The 16,210-nt window shown below is 44.6% G+C and overlaps 1 protein-coding gene and 1 long non-coding RNA gene across 2 annotated transcripts in view; one reads left to right on the top strand and one right to left on the bottom strand.

Annotated features, from left to right (window-relative positions):
• Window positions 1-8,278, top strand: part of LOC134909370 (ZP domain-containing protein-like) — a 76,824-nt gene extending 68,546 nt beyond the window's left edge. The window contains exon 7 of the mRNA XM_063916169.1: window positions 7,891-8,278. Coding sequence (XP_063772239.1) covers window positions 7,891-8,060 — 170 coding nt within the window. The 3' untranslated portion in view covers window positions 8,061-8,278. The remainder of the gene's footprint in view (window positions 1-7,890) is intronic.
• Window positions 1-15,452, bottom strand: part of LOC134911720 (uncharacterized) — a 154,611-nt gene extending 139,159 nt beyond the window's left edge. Inside the window, exon 1 of the long non-coding RNA XR_010176794.1 lies at window positions 15,024-15,452. This is a non-coding gene — a long non-coding RNA (uncharacterized LOC134911720). The remainder of the gene's footprint in view (window positions 1-15,023) is intronic.
• Window positions 15,453-16,210: the final 758 nt, after the last annotated feature.

Raw genomic sequence — 16,210 nt, 5'->3', positions numbered from 1 at the left:
GACATTAGTGCCCCTTATTCACATTACATCAAACAGAATTGCTCCTTATTCACATTACACCACCACATGTTGCTCTTTATTCACATTAGATCTCATACTGTAGTAGTGCCCTTTCTATAGAGTAGGGCACCTTATACACATAATGCCACACATTAGTAATGCATTTATACACATAATACCACACAGTAATGAACTTACACATCTGACACACATTATTAATGTCCTTATAAACATAATGCACCTTACACATTATCCCAACCTTTATTAATGCCCTTATACACATAAGGCCCCTTACACATATGCCGAACACTACTGCACAACCAACCCACCCGCACACAGCATACACATGTCCGCTTGGATACAGATGTGTTCTCATACATCTTGCCTCAATATGCCATGCAGCAGGAGATGCCTGGCATAAGTCAGTTGGCAGCACTGCTAACATCGGGTGACTTCTTTGACGAAAATGCATCTTATTTGCATTACTATGTGGCTAGGATGTACAAACAGCTTCTGCTGATTAAAATGATATGGTGCATGCCTATATTCTGTGTGAGACTGTGGCTGTATCTGCATACGAAATGCTACGTTACAGTGATTTCCAGGAATACACTTGCATGCCGTACGCAAGGTGATTTACAGTAAGATGGTGTTTGTGGGTGGTAACTGTCCATTTTCTGGGAGTGTCAGGAAAAACGCAGGCATTCCCAAAAGCGTTTTCAGGGAGGTTGTGTGACGTCAGCTCCGTCCCCGATCAGCCTGATTCTTTCGCAGTGGAAGAGTAAGTCCTGGGCTACGCACAGACTGGAAAAATCATTAGATGGAGTGAGTTGCAAACGGATAACCGCTGCCTGTCGAAGTTTTCGCACACTTGTACGGGCCAGGTTTTCACTCTCCCTGGGCAGCGATTATCTGATCGCAGACCTCTGTAAATTTGAAGCACAGCGATCAGGTCTGAATTAGGCCCTATGGCTGGAGAAGAAATTATGTAATCTTGCAGAACGCTGGTATCTGTTGCCAAGAGATGCCCAGTAAAGCTGTGAGACCCACTGTCCCTTGTAGCAAAAGCACAGAAAACAGAGACAAGAGAAATAAAACTGTCAACGCGTAAAGGTACTGTCTGTTTTTATTGGGAGGGCCTAGCCTCACCCTCTTGATTAGACAGTGTTGCCTTGATCTATGCCAGAAGGTCAGTTTGCTGTAGTCCAATGTGCTAGGGACCCTGGGGGATAGGACTCGGGTATACCTGAAAATGCACCCTCTGTAACACTAAGGCCTCTGGGCACTTTGGGGTCTATTCATGAAACAGTCAGCAATCAGCATTAAAGTAACATTTCTAATTTGCATACTATGCAATTGTACAAAGCAGCTAATTGGTTTACTTCTCCACACTTTTCACTGCTTCATGAATAGACCCCTTTGTTTTATCTTTATTAAACTGTTATTCCTAGCACTTATGCACTAAGCACTTTTTTAATATACATTGTAACACTGTAAGGGTGCAAGGTGCCGTTTCCTGGGGTGTATGGCAGCACGCAGCAGCTGAGGAACAACACAAGTCCAGTTTCTGGTACAACCGGCCTCAGCCAGTTTTATTGTACAGAAAATAAAACAAACACCAAAAGAAAATACCTTGCCTGTCCGGCACTAACTAAACACAAGATGTTCCTAACTATTACTAAACAAAAAACACAGAGTTCTCCAGTACACTGTTTAGCTCACTTGTATCAGGAAGCGTGTTTCTCTCACAGAGATCCTGCAGTCTTCCCAGGCAGTCTGCACACCCTAATCAGGCCAGCAGCTCTATAACACTCTTACACAGCTGAAAGCCTGATTAGCCTTCTGTGAGGCCAAAGGACCCGAACTGGGCCCAATGTCTGGAACTTGCCCCATCTCTCTTTCAGGGCCCTTACCCAGCTTTTCCAACAAACTGAAAAGGTTCTAACAAAACAAAACATATTCCTAGAAGTTTTAATTTTTCTAATACATGTAAGACAAGAACCTGGGACAAACATACCTGCCCTCAAACACTATCCCAGTGTTCTTGTCACATATCCCCCTCCCCTGTTTCGACCTAGGTGCCGGTACAATTGTAGCCCCCAAACAGAAGATGCGGGACAATGCATCTGCGTTGGCCAATTGTGTACCCGGTCTATGTTAGACAGTAAACTTAAAATCCTGCAACGCTAGAAACCATCTAGTTACACGAGCATTCTTGCCTCTATTTACATACATCCATTTTAAACGGGCATGATCCGTCACTAGTCTGAATTGTCTACCCAAGAGGTAATATCTCAAGGTATCTAGTGCCCACTTAATGGCCAAAGCCTCCTTTTCCACAATGGCATACCTTTTTTCATGCTCATTGAGTTTCCTACTCAAATAAATGATAGGGTGTTCATCCCCATCTCTGGTTTGGGACAGCACAGCGCCTATCCCTACCTCTGAGGCATCTGTCTTTACCACAAATTCTTTTGAAAAATCTGGTGTTATCAATACCGGTTGTGAACACAAAGCCACTTTTAACGCTTGGTCAGGTCCAATGAGGTGAGAAACCTGGCTGTTCCCAGCCTTTCTATAAGCTCATCCACACCGGGCATGGGGTACGCGTCAAACTTGGACACCTCATTTAACTTACGAAAGTCATTACAGAAGCGTATGCTACCGTCGGCTTCGGAATGAGAACTATGGGACTGGACCACTCACTGTTAGATTCCTCTATGACTCCAAGTTCTAACATGGTTTTAACTTCTTTAGTAACAGCTTCTTGCTGAGCTTCAGGAATCCTATATGGCTTTAAATGAACCCTGACCCCTGGTTCTGTAACAATGTCATGTTTTATTATGGTCGTTCGGCCAGGCAGCTCTGAAAATATCTCCCTATTTTGGATGAGAAATTCTTTAACCTGATTGTTCTGATCAGCTGATAATGTCTGACACCTTTACTGCGGGAAGCAACCGAGGTGAAGACACCGAAGGGCAAGGCTCCGCTGACAGAGACAACCTATCTTTCCAGGGTTTGATTAAGTTAACATGGTAGATTTGTACGGGTTTTCTCTTTCCCGGCTGGTATACTTTGTAATTAACCTCATTCACTTTTTCCCTAATCTCAAATGGACACCTTCCATTTAGCTAGGAATTTGCTTTCCACAGTGGATACCAAAACAAGAACTCTATCTCCAGGAGCAAATTCCCGTATCTTGGCACTCCGGTTATATAACCTCTGTTGAGCACTTTGGGCCTGTTCCATGTGCTCTCTGACAATAGGTACCACGGCTGCAATCCTATCCTGCATTTGTGATACATGTTCAATAACACTTCTATAAGGAGTGGGCTGTCCTTCCCACGTCTCTTTGGCAATGTCCAACAGCCCTCTGGGGTGTCTACCATACAACAAATCAAATGGAGAAAACCCCGTAGAGGACTGAGGAACTTCTCTGATGGCCATTAACAAGTAGGGCAACAAACAATCCCAGTTTTTCCCATCTCTCTCAACAACCTTTTTTAACATACTTTTTAATGTTTTATTAAACCTTTCCACCAACCCGTCTGTTTGGGGATGGTAGATGGACGTCCTGAGGTGAGTGACCTTAAATAATTTGCACAATTCCTTCATGATCCTTGACATAAATGGAGTACCTTGGTCAGTCAAAATTTCTTTTGGTATTCCCACTCTACTAAAAACCTGCACCAGCTCCCTAGCTATTGCCTTGGTTGTGATAGTGCGTAAAGGGACAGCCTCAGGATATCGAGTGGCATAGTCCATAATTACCAAGATATACTGATGTCCACGAGCAGACTTTAACAAGGGCCCCACGAGATCCATGGCTATTTTGTCAAACGGGACCTCTATAATAGGCATGGGAACTAGTGGGCTCCTGAAATGGGGGTCTAGGGGCATGATACCACTGGCATTCAGGACAGGAAGAACAATATTCAGACACTTCTTTATAAACCCCTGGTCAAAAGAACCTTTGTAAAACTCTTTCAGTGTTTTTTTCTGCCCCTAAATGTCTTGCGGTTACGTGACTATGAGCTAAATCTAGTACCATTCTCCGATAAGGCTGGGGAACTACCAGCTGTTCCACCACATCCTCACCCCTTTTGACAATGTGGTACAAGAGCTCATTACAGATGGCCATGTGGGTATACGTAACCCTGTCACCTGGTACCACAGGTTCCCCATTAACAACCTTAACATTCTCCCTAGCCTTTATTAAGGTAGGATCCTTTAACTGTTCATATGCAAACAGAACCTTCTTTACCTCCAGGTCAGGCACGCTTTCAGTTCTAACTACTACTTCTCTGTTCCCAGCAAGAGGGTACTCACTGGACTCCCCATCTGTCACTTCCCCAGCCAAACTAGCAAAAGGCAAAGGGTCAGAAAGTTCTGAAGACACACGTACATCCATAAAATCACCGGTATTATCAACTGGCTCTTTACTTCTCACATCTGTTGATAACCGTGATTCCCACAGTTTCCAAAAATGAGGAAATTCCCTCCCTATTATGGCCTCATGCACCAAGGTGGGGACCAGTCCTACTTTAACAATTGCTGACCCACAACATTTTCTATATTCACTTCAACAGTGACATAATGTTGGGTATCCCCATGTATGCAAGTTACCCCAGTAGGTATTTGCTGGACCTTTAAGGGGTTCACTAACCCAGCTTTCACAAGGGTAACTAAACTTCCTGAATCTAGCAAGGCCTCTACCCGGTTACCCTCTAAGAACACATCACACATTTGTTTTTCCAGCTCAGGTGAAGGTACCACAGTACAGACTAACCTAGCAAAGAAAGACATTCTGCGACATTCAAAGGCAGCATCACATTGCATGGGTTCTTACGTGACTGGGCAATTGGCAATAACATGACCTGGCATACCACACCTAAAACATTTAACCACACGATTATCAATTACCCGTTTGGGCAGCATAGACCGTTCTAGCCCCATTGGCCTGTCTCCAGGGCCAGTGTTTACAGTCTTTCCAGCCTTGCGTTTTCTTATCCGCCCAGCAACATTTTCCCAAGGAACAGTCTTACCAGTCTTTACTGAAGGGCGCTGTCGAGGATCTATGGGTTGCTGGGTGGTCATCAGTAGTTCCTCTGCTGCCAAATACCTCTCTACCATGTCCACTAATTGGTCAGCAGTACCCGGGTTTCCATGGCTCACCCACTTGCGCAGGACCATGGGCAAAGATCTCAAGTAGCGGTCCATGACAACTCTTTCAACCATCTCGGGACCAGTTAATGTCTCTGGCTGTAACCATTTTTTTGTTAGCTGAATAAGGTCGTGCATCTGGGAGCGAGGAGGCTTCTCCATGGCGTACACCCACCAGTGCACCCGTTGTGCTCGTACTGACATCGTGACTCCCAGGCGGGTCAGGATCTCAGTCTTTAGTTTATCATAGACCCGAGCCTCAGCAGGGCTTAAATCAAAGTACGCTTTTTGGGGCTCACCTGACAGGAAAGGTGCCAGCAGACTGGCCCACTGTGCTTTCGGCCAGTTCTCACGCTCGGCAGTCCTTTCAAATGTGGTCAGGTAGGCCTCCACATCATCAGCCTCTGTCATTTTCTGCAGGAAGTGACTGGCCCATATAGAACTAGAGCTGGTCGGAGCACTGACGGCCACTTCTCCAATCCAGGCTGCAAGGCTCTGAACCACTTCTGTAAAGGCCCCTCTATTATCCTGACGCTGTTGCCTGTAAAGTTCGTCAACAGCTGCCTGCTGTTGTCTCCTATTTTCCTCCATTGCCACCTGCTGCTGTCTGTTGGCCTCCTGCTGTAGTCTCCAATTTCCCTCCATTGCCACCTGCTGCTGTCTCCTATTTTCCTCCATTGCCACCTGCTGCTGTCTGTTGGCCTCCTGCTGAGCCGCTGTAGCTTGCATCAAGGCTTTAAGCAGTTCCTCCATGTCAACAGATTTTTCAGGCGGCTTTGTAGCTGTATTCACCCAGGACATATATCAAACCCTCAGGGGAGAGTCTCAGCAACTTCACACTGGGCTGTATCTGCATAAACCACTGTTTTCTGCAGGCCTCATAAAGCTGCTGCTTTCACTTATGCGCAGAACGGACTGCTCGCATTCTCCACCAAGTTGTAACACTGTAAGGGTGCAAGGTGCCTTTTCCTGGGGTATATGGCAGCACGCAGCAGCTGAGGAACAACACAAGTTCAGTTTCTGGTACAACTGGCCCCAGCCAGTTTTATTGTACAGAAAATAAAACAAACACCAAAAGAAAATACCTTGCCTGTCCGGCACTAACTAAACACAAGATGTTCCTAACTATCACTAAACAAAAAACACAGAGTTCTCCAGCAAACACTGTATAGCTCACTTGTATCAGGAAGCGTGTTTCTCTCACAGAGATCCTGCAGTCTTCCCAGGCAGTCTGCACACCCTAATCAGGTCAGCAGCTCTATAACACTCTTACACAGCTGAAAGCCTGATTAGCCTTCTGTAAGGCCAAAGACCCGAACTGGGCCAAATGTCTGGAACTTGCCCCATCTCTCTTTCAGGGCCCTTACCCAGCTTTTCCAACAAACTGAAAAGGTTCTAACAAAACAAAACATATTCCTAAAAGTTTTCATTTTTCTAATACATGTAAGACAAGAACCTGGGACAAACATACCTGCCCTCAAACACTATCCCAGTGTTCTTGTCACAACATATATATTTTTTATGTGGTTTCTTTTTAGTTATAGTTTTTAGGTGTGACCAATATAGTCCACCCTCTCCCCAAGTCATCGGAGGCTCCCTCATTGGGGGAGTTGAATATTCAATTCTCCAGGAGAAGCTTGACTGATTTTGTGAGAAAGGGGCCCGTCCTGGCCCGTTATCCATTTGGATGGTTGACTATCTTTTGGTCGACAGTCATTAGGTCGACCACTATTGGTCGACATTGACATGGTCGACGTGGACACATGAAAATGGTCGACACATAAAAAGGTCGACATGAGTTTAAAAATATATAATTTGTGGAATTTTCCATACTTTACTATCCACGTCGACTACGATTGGGAACGGTAACCTGTGCCGAGCGCAGCGGTAGCGTAGCGAGGCACCTTGCTCGAAGCATGGCGAGCGAAGCCGTGCACTAATTGGGGTTCCCGTCACTTTACGCAGAAAACGACACCAGAAAAGTAAAAAAGCTCATGTTTAACTTTTCATGTGTTGACCTTCCATGTGTCGACCATTGTCATGTGTCGACAATTTGATCATGTTGACCATGCCAATGTCGACCAATAGTGGTCAACGTAATGACTGTCGACCAAGAGCTAGGGATGTCAAGGGTTTTTCTCCTAAAATGCTGATTACATTTTTCTAGCTTATTGCTTAAAATAATTCATGGTCATGAGGGACATCAGGATTGCCTTTAGCAAATGTTTAATTTGTGAGTTGTGTAAAATGCATTCCATTAAATGTATACAGCGACGCTCAAATCTCTGCCAATAGAGAGCTGGTGCAAAAAGTCCTTTTGCAGAATAGAAATTAATGTTCTCTCCTTCACTGCTGTTAACCCCTGCATTACCACTGTATTCCTGCATTAACCCTGTACCCATACTTGCCTACTTTGCTGCCCCCTCCTCCGGGCAGTCTGGTCGGCACATCAGCGGCATGGCTGGTGGTAAGGGGGACTGTTTGGGGGTGTGGCAGCACAAACATATCATTGTGGCTCCACCCTTTGCTATACAGCACCAAGAAAACATGTGCTGTATAGCAGTGGGCGGGGCTAAACAATCTACCATTTTTTACTATAGCTATATAGACTTATGTTATTCTAATAGAAAGCAGATAAGTTAATATCAACATCTTATTATTCATTGGCTCTGTGAGTTAAGTATTTTAAAATAACTCCGGTATCATGTCTTTGCATTCTCCTTACAGCCCAGAGGAAATTCATTCCAGTTGAGACAATGATCCTTGTCTGTGTCTTGACAGTGGTATTAGTCATCACCGGTGTGTTCGGCAAGCTCATGTTGAATTCTCGGAGATCGTATCCTGACATGCAAGCGCAGTTAACTCTTGCCAACATCCACCGTTCAGAGCTGGCATAATGATGAATGCAGTGATTAACATATTTCTGCTACATATTATAAAGCAATCGGGAAAAGAAAAGTGTATAGTTTAGTCCAGTGGTTCCCAAATGCGGTTCTCAATGCACCCCAACAGTCCAGGCTTTAAGGATATACATGCTTAGGCACAGGTGACTTAATTAGTACCTCAGTCAGTTTGATTATACAGTACGATCTGTGCACAAGCAGGGACATCCCTATAACCTAGACCGTTAGGATGCCTTGAGGACTGCGTTTTGGAACCACTGGTTTAGTCAATGACAAAGCCAAGAGAACAAAATGGATCAATAATCTCCTGAACAGCATATATATTTTTATATTTGTAATACATGAAAGAAAAATACATATTTTGTTTTGCATTTCTCTTGTTGACATGTAAAGAATTTTAATTTCTGGGACTCAGGTTATAGGTAAAAATTAGAAATCGGGTTTTACTGAACTATCATGAAAACTGTTGAAAGTGAATGTTAAAATATATAATTTTTCTATATTGTTTATAATAAAACATAACACGTTTAAAAAAAAAAAAAAGTACTCTGTCTTCACACATTCCCTGCATCACTGTCCTCTGGTTTCCGAATACTAGGGGTCATTCCGAGTTGATCGCTGGCTGCCATTGTTCGCAGCGCAGCAATCAGGCTAAAAATCGGTATTTCTACGCATGCGTATGCACCGCAATGCGCATGCGCAACGTACAGGTACATAGGCATTTGTTGTTTTGCACAGGTTCTAGCAAAGTTTTCAGTCGCACTGACGGCCGCAAGAAGATTGACAGGAAGGGGGTGTTTCTGGGTGTCAACTGACTGTTTTCAGGGAATGTTTGCAAAAACGCAGGCGTGTCTGAAAAATGCAGGCGTGGCTGGGCATTCGCTGGGTTGGTGTATGACGTCAAATCCGGACACGAATAGGCTGAAGTGATCGCAAGCGCTGAGTAGGTTCAGAGCTACTCAGAAACTGCACAAACTGTTATTGCAGAGCTCGGGTGCACATGCCTTCGCACTTCTACTAAGCTAAAATACACTCCCCAGTGGGCGGCGGCATAGCGTTTGCACGGCTGCTAAAACTAGCTAGCGAGCGATCAACTCAGAATGACCCCCACTGTGTCTGCAGATTGCAGCATCTAGACTACAGTTTTTATTGCATGTTTAAAACATCAGTCAGAGGTAAAGCTGGTTTCACACTGGTAGATAAATCTGCAGATCAATGAATCTGCAGATATATCTAAAGGCGGATTGGGCAGTGTGCATACACACTGCCCGATCTGTTGGCTGAACTGGCCGGGCATTTAAATACTGCTGGCTGCTGCAGCATGTGTACGGGCAGTCGGCTGACTGCTCGTACACACACAATGATGCATCAATATATCTGTAGATATATTGGTCATGGTGTGTGCTGCAGGGCCAACGCGATATGTCTGTGAACTACAGTGTTCACAGACATATCGTTGGTACACATTGGCCGACGGACCAGCAATATATCTGCTGTTCAATAGAACGGCCGATATATCGCCCAGTGTGTACCCAGCATAACACTTTAGAACTCGTTCCAATAACTAAATATTTACTTTTCAGTGGAATTTAATGAGCTGTGTAATATTCAGTATGTAGTTTAAAAAATGAGAATACAATAACACTAATATTGTCTGATAACAGAAAATTATATGATCTCATATCAGTGAGAAAAAAAAAATCAATCATATTGCCAGCTGTGCCGGTATTCAGAAAGGCAAAGTAACTGAACCTGTAGCATGGTAAAGGATTTCCAAGATGCAAAGAATGGATAGTGGATGGTAGTTTAAGACAGGACCTCTCTCGTCCCCTACAGTTTTTGTAGTTACCCGAGCTACCGGTTTTCTCTGGCAACGTCGGTGTCAGCCTCTTGCAGATCTCACAATACTCTAGGCAGAAGGACGGAGAAAACCCTGAAGAACCCCCAAAACGTCACCACACATGTGGAGAGTGAGTAAATATTTATTATACTGCAGCCAAAGGGTGTAATTGCAAAATATACTAATATGCAGTTCAATGTGAGATAAAATTCCTTGATAATGAATTTAGAGCAATTTATGAACTATCCATCAAGTGGCGGCGTAAAAGTCCCTATAGCTCAGTTTCTGAACCTTTGAGACCTGTAAACGTGTCAGTGTTCCTCACAGATAAAGTCTGCTGCCTACGGGAAAATGGGGGCTATTCAGAGTTGCTAGAAAACCCAAAAAAGTTAGCAATCGGGCAAAACCATGTGCACTGCAGGGGGGGGGCAGATATAACATTTGCAGAGAGAGTTAGATTTGGGTGGGTTATTTTGTTTCTGTGCAGGGTAAATACTGGCTGCTTTATTTTTACACAGCAGTTTAGATTTCAGTTTGAACACACCCCACCCAAATCTAACTCTCTCTGCACGTGTTATATCTGCCCCACCTGCAGTGCAGCATGGTTTTGTCCAATTGCTAACTTTTTTGGTTTGCTAACAACTCTGAATAACCCCCAATAACTGTTCCTTTAGTAGGTCCTGACCAGAAGTGAAGCTGTGTTTAAAGCAGAGTTGAAAGCAATCCGCAGTGCGGGGTAGCTCCTCCTCAATATAATACGCATGCAGGACACAGTTCAGTTTTGTAGCGTTAGATAGCGGATTAGGGCTGTGAGAGCGGCGGTGGGGATCCCGGAGGTCAGCATATCGACCCCTTGATCCCGACTGCAGAATGCAGGCTGAGGGAGGAGGGGCGAGTGGAAGAGGCTATTGCGGGCTCGGTGGCACGCTGCGCTCGCTACAGGTTCTATTCACATTCTATGGGTGTCGTGGACATCCATGAGTGGGAACAGTCCCTGTTAGTTGGCATGCCGACTGGCAGGCGTTTACTACCTCGGGATCCCGGCGTCAGCATGGTGACCACCAGGATCTCGAGTGGCGGTCACATGACCGCATCCCTAGATAGCATGCGAGATGCACAGTTCAGTTCTTTAGCAGTAGATGGCAGGCATGTTGAACGGTTCAGTTCTTCTACAGCAAGTAATTAAAGTAATTACATTAAGTAGATCGCGTTTATATGTCATACTTAGGGTCAGTTGTGTGGTGAGGGACAAGATTTGCTTCTGTTTGGGCACATATTATATGATTGGCAACCACCAGCACTGGTTTTGCCTATAATATTGACCATGAATAATTTGAATTGGTCCTGTACCACCAACCCAGGGCACCCCTGCAAATGTCCCGAGGCACCCCAGGGAGCCACGGCACACAGTTTGGGAACATCTGTCCTAGTATATCATACCCTTAAAAATATATAGTATATCATTACACATAAAAATCGGTAAAAAAAAAAAAAAAAAACACAGAAAAGGGGCGTGGCCACGGGTAAAGGGGGGCGTGGCCACACACATTTTCCCATACTTTCAATGGAGGTTTGGAGAGTTAAAAATCGGTACAGACCATAAAAAAAGGTACTGTACCTGCTAAAAAGGTACAGTTGGAGGGTATGGTATATTACTTCACAAGATACACCCCCAATCATAAAGACACAGTGCAGCATGCTATTTTACTATTCCAAATAGATAGTGACATGAACCCAGGGGGTTATGGGAAAGGTCCTCTCCACAAAGGTAAACTAGACGCTACCATATATTACTGTTATTTGTACTTCACAAAACATACAGTAGGGGGAGATGTATCAAACCTTAAGAGAGATAACGTGGAGAAGTTGCACATAGCAATCAATCAGCTTTTGTCATTTATAGACTGAGTTGACAAATGACAGAAGCTAATTTGTTGCAACTTCTCCACTTAAACTCTCTCTAATGTTTGTTTGACTGATTGGGGCAAAGGTTCGGGTTTTTTTTTTCTTTTAATTACAAAAAAAGTGACACATTGCAATACCCTGAATTTGGGTCTTTCTCACTTACGTATTATGGACGTAAAAAAATAATGAAACTGTCATTAATATTACAGAGCTAAACATGTCACTACTAGTGTGTTGTATAAGTGATTGCTTATTAAAAGATTAAAGCATAGGTCTGAAAACTCGGTCCTCATTACCCCACAGAGTGCATGTTTTGCAGGTAACCCAGCAGGTGCACAGGGGTATTAATTACTCACAGACACATTTGAAAAGGTCCACATGTGGAGCAAATTATTTCACTTGCGATTCTGCAAGGAGACCTGAAAAACATGCACTGTGTGGGGTAATGAGGACCAAGTTTGCAGACCTATGGATTAAAGGATCAGACATATTAAATGGGTGTGGTATGCGCAGGGCCGTCTATTCGTATGGGCTCAATGGGCTCTTGCCCAAGGGCCCCAGGAGTAGAAGGGCCCTAGGCTGATAGCTGAGGGTCCCCTCTTTCCAGGGGTACCAGATTTTTGAAAATCGGCCCTGGGGAACCGGAGATATCAGACTTCAAAGCAGTGGTCCCCATCCAAGCCTATTAATTGCTCTTCTCAGCCAGATATCTCAGGTTCTGTCTGACTTTTCTGAGGGAATAATCCAAAAACTGGGAGTCTCCCCTTTCAGTGGACACTGGCATCTTGTCTCTACTATGCCCAGAACCAGAGATATCAGCCTTCCAGCAGCTGGGTCACTGCTCCAGCTCCACACGCCTAATATGCAGTTTTATATTTTTGTTGTTGGATTGCTTTGGCTCCTGAACTCTGATCCCCAAGTCCCCAGTACCTCCTGTACTCTCTAGTTTTTTTTTATCCCATTAAAGCTAAGAAATCTATTTCCAGGAACTGGAGATATCTGCAGTAAAGCAAGCTACCCTGACCCCCGGAAAATGATGAATATTAAGCCCACTCCACAATCCACCCCTCCCCTGTGTAGTAAACACTCCCTACCACCCTGGAAGTCATGTACCAGGGCCACTTCATTTAGCACAATGTCTCCTTCTACAGTTTAGTGTTCTCCTTCCCACCCCATCTGTGCAGTAAAGGAGTAATTGGCAGAAATTATTTCTCCAGGTCCTACATGCTGAGTGAAAGATAGAACCCCCCTACCCCCTGCGGGACATCAAAGCTGCCGCTGATAGCACCCCCCACCCCTACCGCTGATGGGTGGGTAGGGGCCCCAGTGCATTGCTGTGCCCAGGGGCCTACACTTCTGTTAAGACGGCTCTGGGTATGCGTGACCGGCGGTCAGCATACCGACGCCGGGATCCTGGCAGCAGAATCCCGGCGGTGGGTGAGTGCAGCAAGCCCCTTGTGGGCTCGGTGGTGACCTAAGGTCGCCACGGGTTCTATTCCTACTCTATGGGTGTTGTGGACACCCACGAGTGGGAATACTCCCTGTTGGTTGGCATGCTGACCCTCGGGATTGTGAGGGTTCGGGATGTAGGGGGAGGTTATGTGACCGTCGGTCTTCTGACCGCCGCCGGTCACATAACTACATCCTGTATTACACATTTCTGATCATTTGGACAAGACTATACTGTAACTCATCCAATGCGCTAAAAGTAGAAATGCCTCCTGTATGTGTAATAGACTTGTTCTGTGTTTCCAATCACTTCTATCGGCAGTGTTTCAGAGTCGGTGAAATAATTAACTAAATTATCTACATAAACTAATCTTTTGAGTGATCTATATCATAATGAACTCGCCACCCAAAAGAACTAGATCTCCCATCACTAGCCAGCTCACTCAGCCACGCCAAACCCCTCACTAGCGGTAACCCTGCCTCTCACTCTTCCAGGCCAGCCATAGCCAATCAATTGCATCCCAGGCTTCCCGCTCTGCCTGGCTGCAGTCATTGTCGTCCTGTGTCCTTGTGTTCACAGCATTCGCCTGGCAGGTAACATCACTGGTGTGAGGGGCCTGTTAACTCCTGCAGCGCTGGCTCCTATACTGCCTGCAACAAGGGGACAGAAGGGTCTATGTGGGTGTCCCCATAGTGGCTAAGTGGCAAGTTCGCTGATGGGGTACTACAGATGTGCTAACTTGATCATGGAATACTAAACGACTTCCTGTCTTGAGCACACTCCCTGAAATTAATGTCCACTTAATTACGAGATAAATAAGGACCTACAGATAAGAAGGTAGTTCCTGGGAGATCATCTCATCCTCATAAAGCCCCTGCCAGAATTTTGCAACTAGAACATCACTGTTCCATTTGCAACTCCAAGGCCAGTATCCGGAATATGTACTGCCAACCAAGCCAGAACCTTGATGCAGATGGAAAATCACAGAGGCAGCCAAAGAAATATGACCTTTCTCATCAAAGATACTTTAAACCCCCAGGAAGAAAACACTTTATCTTTAAACTATGTAGAAGTTGATTATGCCACTCAAAGAGAGTTAAGGTCAGGATTGGGCTTGATGGGAAAAAAGGAAGATAATGCAACCACCTTCAACTTCTCAGAAGGAAAGTTCACAGGTACTGTAACATATCGGACAAAAAAGAAACAAGATCTTTTGCTGCGCCTGTGTTTATCAATAATTGACTAATCAATCTCAAAAGATGAACCTGGAACTGATAGTGTAGAAACACTTTCGCCACTATAAGGAGTTGTGCGAAACTCCTATGAACATAACAAGCTAGAGAAATTAATAGAAGCGCTCATGAAATCCACACACCATAATTTCACAGGTTCTGTAACAACCAAAGAGTCAAATGAATTTGTAAAAAGTATGTATATTTAATATTCACGATAATCTAATAAAAATACCATTTAATAAAGACAATTCATAGGTAATATTGATCGTAGCTTTCTAGTTTGCCACATGCATGAATTTAAAAACACATGAATTATCTAAGCTATTGGAATTGTTGTTGGTAACGTTAGAAATTCACTGAACTAGCTGATTGAAAGTTCAAATGTAACGATGTGTTACAATCCTTCTGAAACACTGTTGCCACAGCTGCTGAATGTGATTCCTGAATAAGACACAGTCACTGCACGTAGAAGATGTGAACTTCAATGCAGATAACGGCATATGTTGGTTGTGTATAAAAGAAATTACCTCTCCATAAGGGCTGGCAGACCGGAGCGTCCCCGGGTGAGTCCAGAACTTGCCCAGTAGATTGTAAAGCTGGAGGGTATCTGGATGTGTAAACCAACTGCTGAGTTGAGCTCAATTGACCTGCTGATGTTCACCCGGTGTATGCCGTGTAGACAAATACGGAAGGCAGGCGTGAGGCTGCTGGACAAGACACCGCCACAGAGATCCGGCTGCACTGGAAAGATTCCTCCCAGACTACCTGGACGTGCACCGTCCGCCGGTGGTCAGCGGGATGGAGGATGCTGGGGCCGGTCGCAGCTGCCACATAGAGCCCACGGCTTGATTCCGTGCCAGATGATAGCCGCCCGTCACTGCCGCAGATAAATTTCAAGTGGAGCAGCTGTATCCTGGAAGATGCAGGTGTTCAGTGAAGGAAAAGGGGAGGAGTGACTTTTTCAAAGATGACTCCTGTTTCCAAAGTGTGTGTTATTTAAAGGGCTCTTAATTGAGCCTACACATATGTAATTGATCAATTTGATGATACACCAATAATTGCACAAACACTTATACATAGCATCTTTGGTTGTTTCAATGATGATTATGTCTAAGACCATAATAAACATTTATAATAGAAAGGTGGAATTATCCTTCCACACATACATGCTTAAAAATCCTTAAATAAAATGAAATATAATAAAATAAAATGAAATGGAATAGAATAAAATGTATTATACTGAAGGGCAATGGCGGAGCTAACAAATGAATACATAAATAAACTATCATAGACATAAAGGATGGGAATGATATAGGCCCTCATTCCGAGTTGTTCGCTCGGTATTTTTCATCGCATCGCAGTGAAAATCCGCTTAGTACGCATGCGCAAAGTTCGCACTGCGACTGCGCCAAGTAACTTTACTATGAAGAAAGTATTTTTACTCACGGCTTTTTCTTCGCTCCGGCGATCGTAATGTGATTGACAGGAAATGGGTGTTACTGGGCGGAAACACGGCGTTTCAGGGGCGTGTGGCTGAAAACGCTACCGTTTCCGGAAAAAACGCAGGAGTGGCCGGAGAAACGGTGGGAGTGCCTGGGCGAACGCTGGGTGTGTTTGTGACGTCAACCAGGAACGACAAGCACTGAACTGATCGCACAGGCAGAGTAAGTCTGAAGCTACTCTGAAACTGCTAAGTAGTTAGTAATCGCAATAT

Source organism: Pseudophryne corroboree, chromosome 4 (assembly GCF_028390025.1).
Source record: "Pseudophryne corroboree isolate aPseCor3 chromosome 4, aPseCor3.hap2, whole genome shotgun sequence".
NCBI lineage: Eukaryota > Metazoa > Chordata > Amphibia > Anura > Myobatrachidae > Pseudophryne > Pseudophryne corroboree.
Note: the sequence above shows the minus strand (reverse complement) of the source record. Positions and strands in the feature narration are given on the sequence as shown.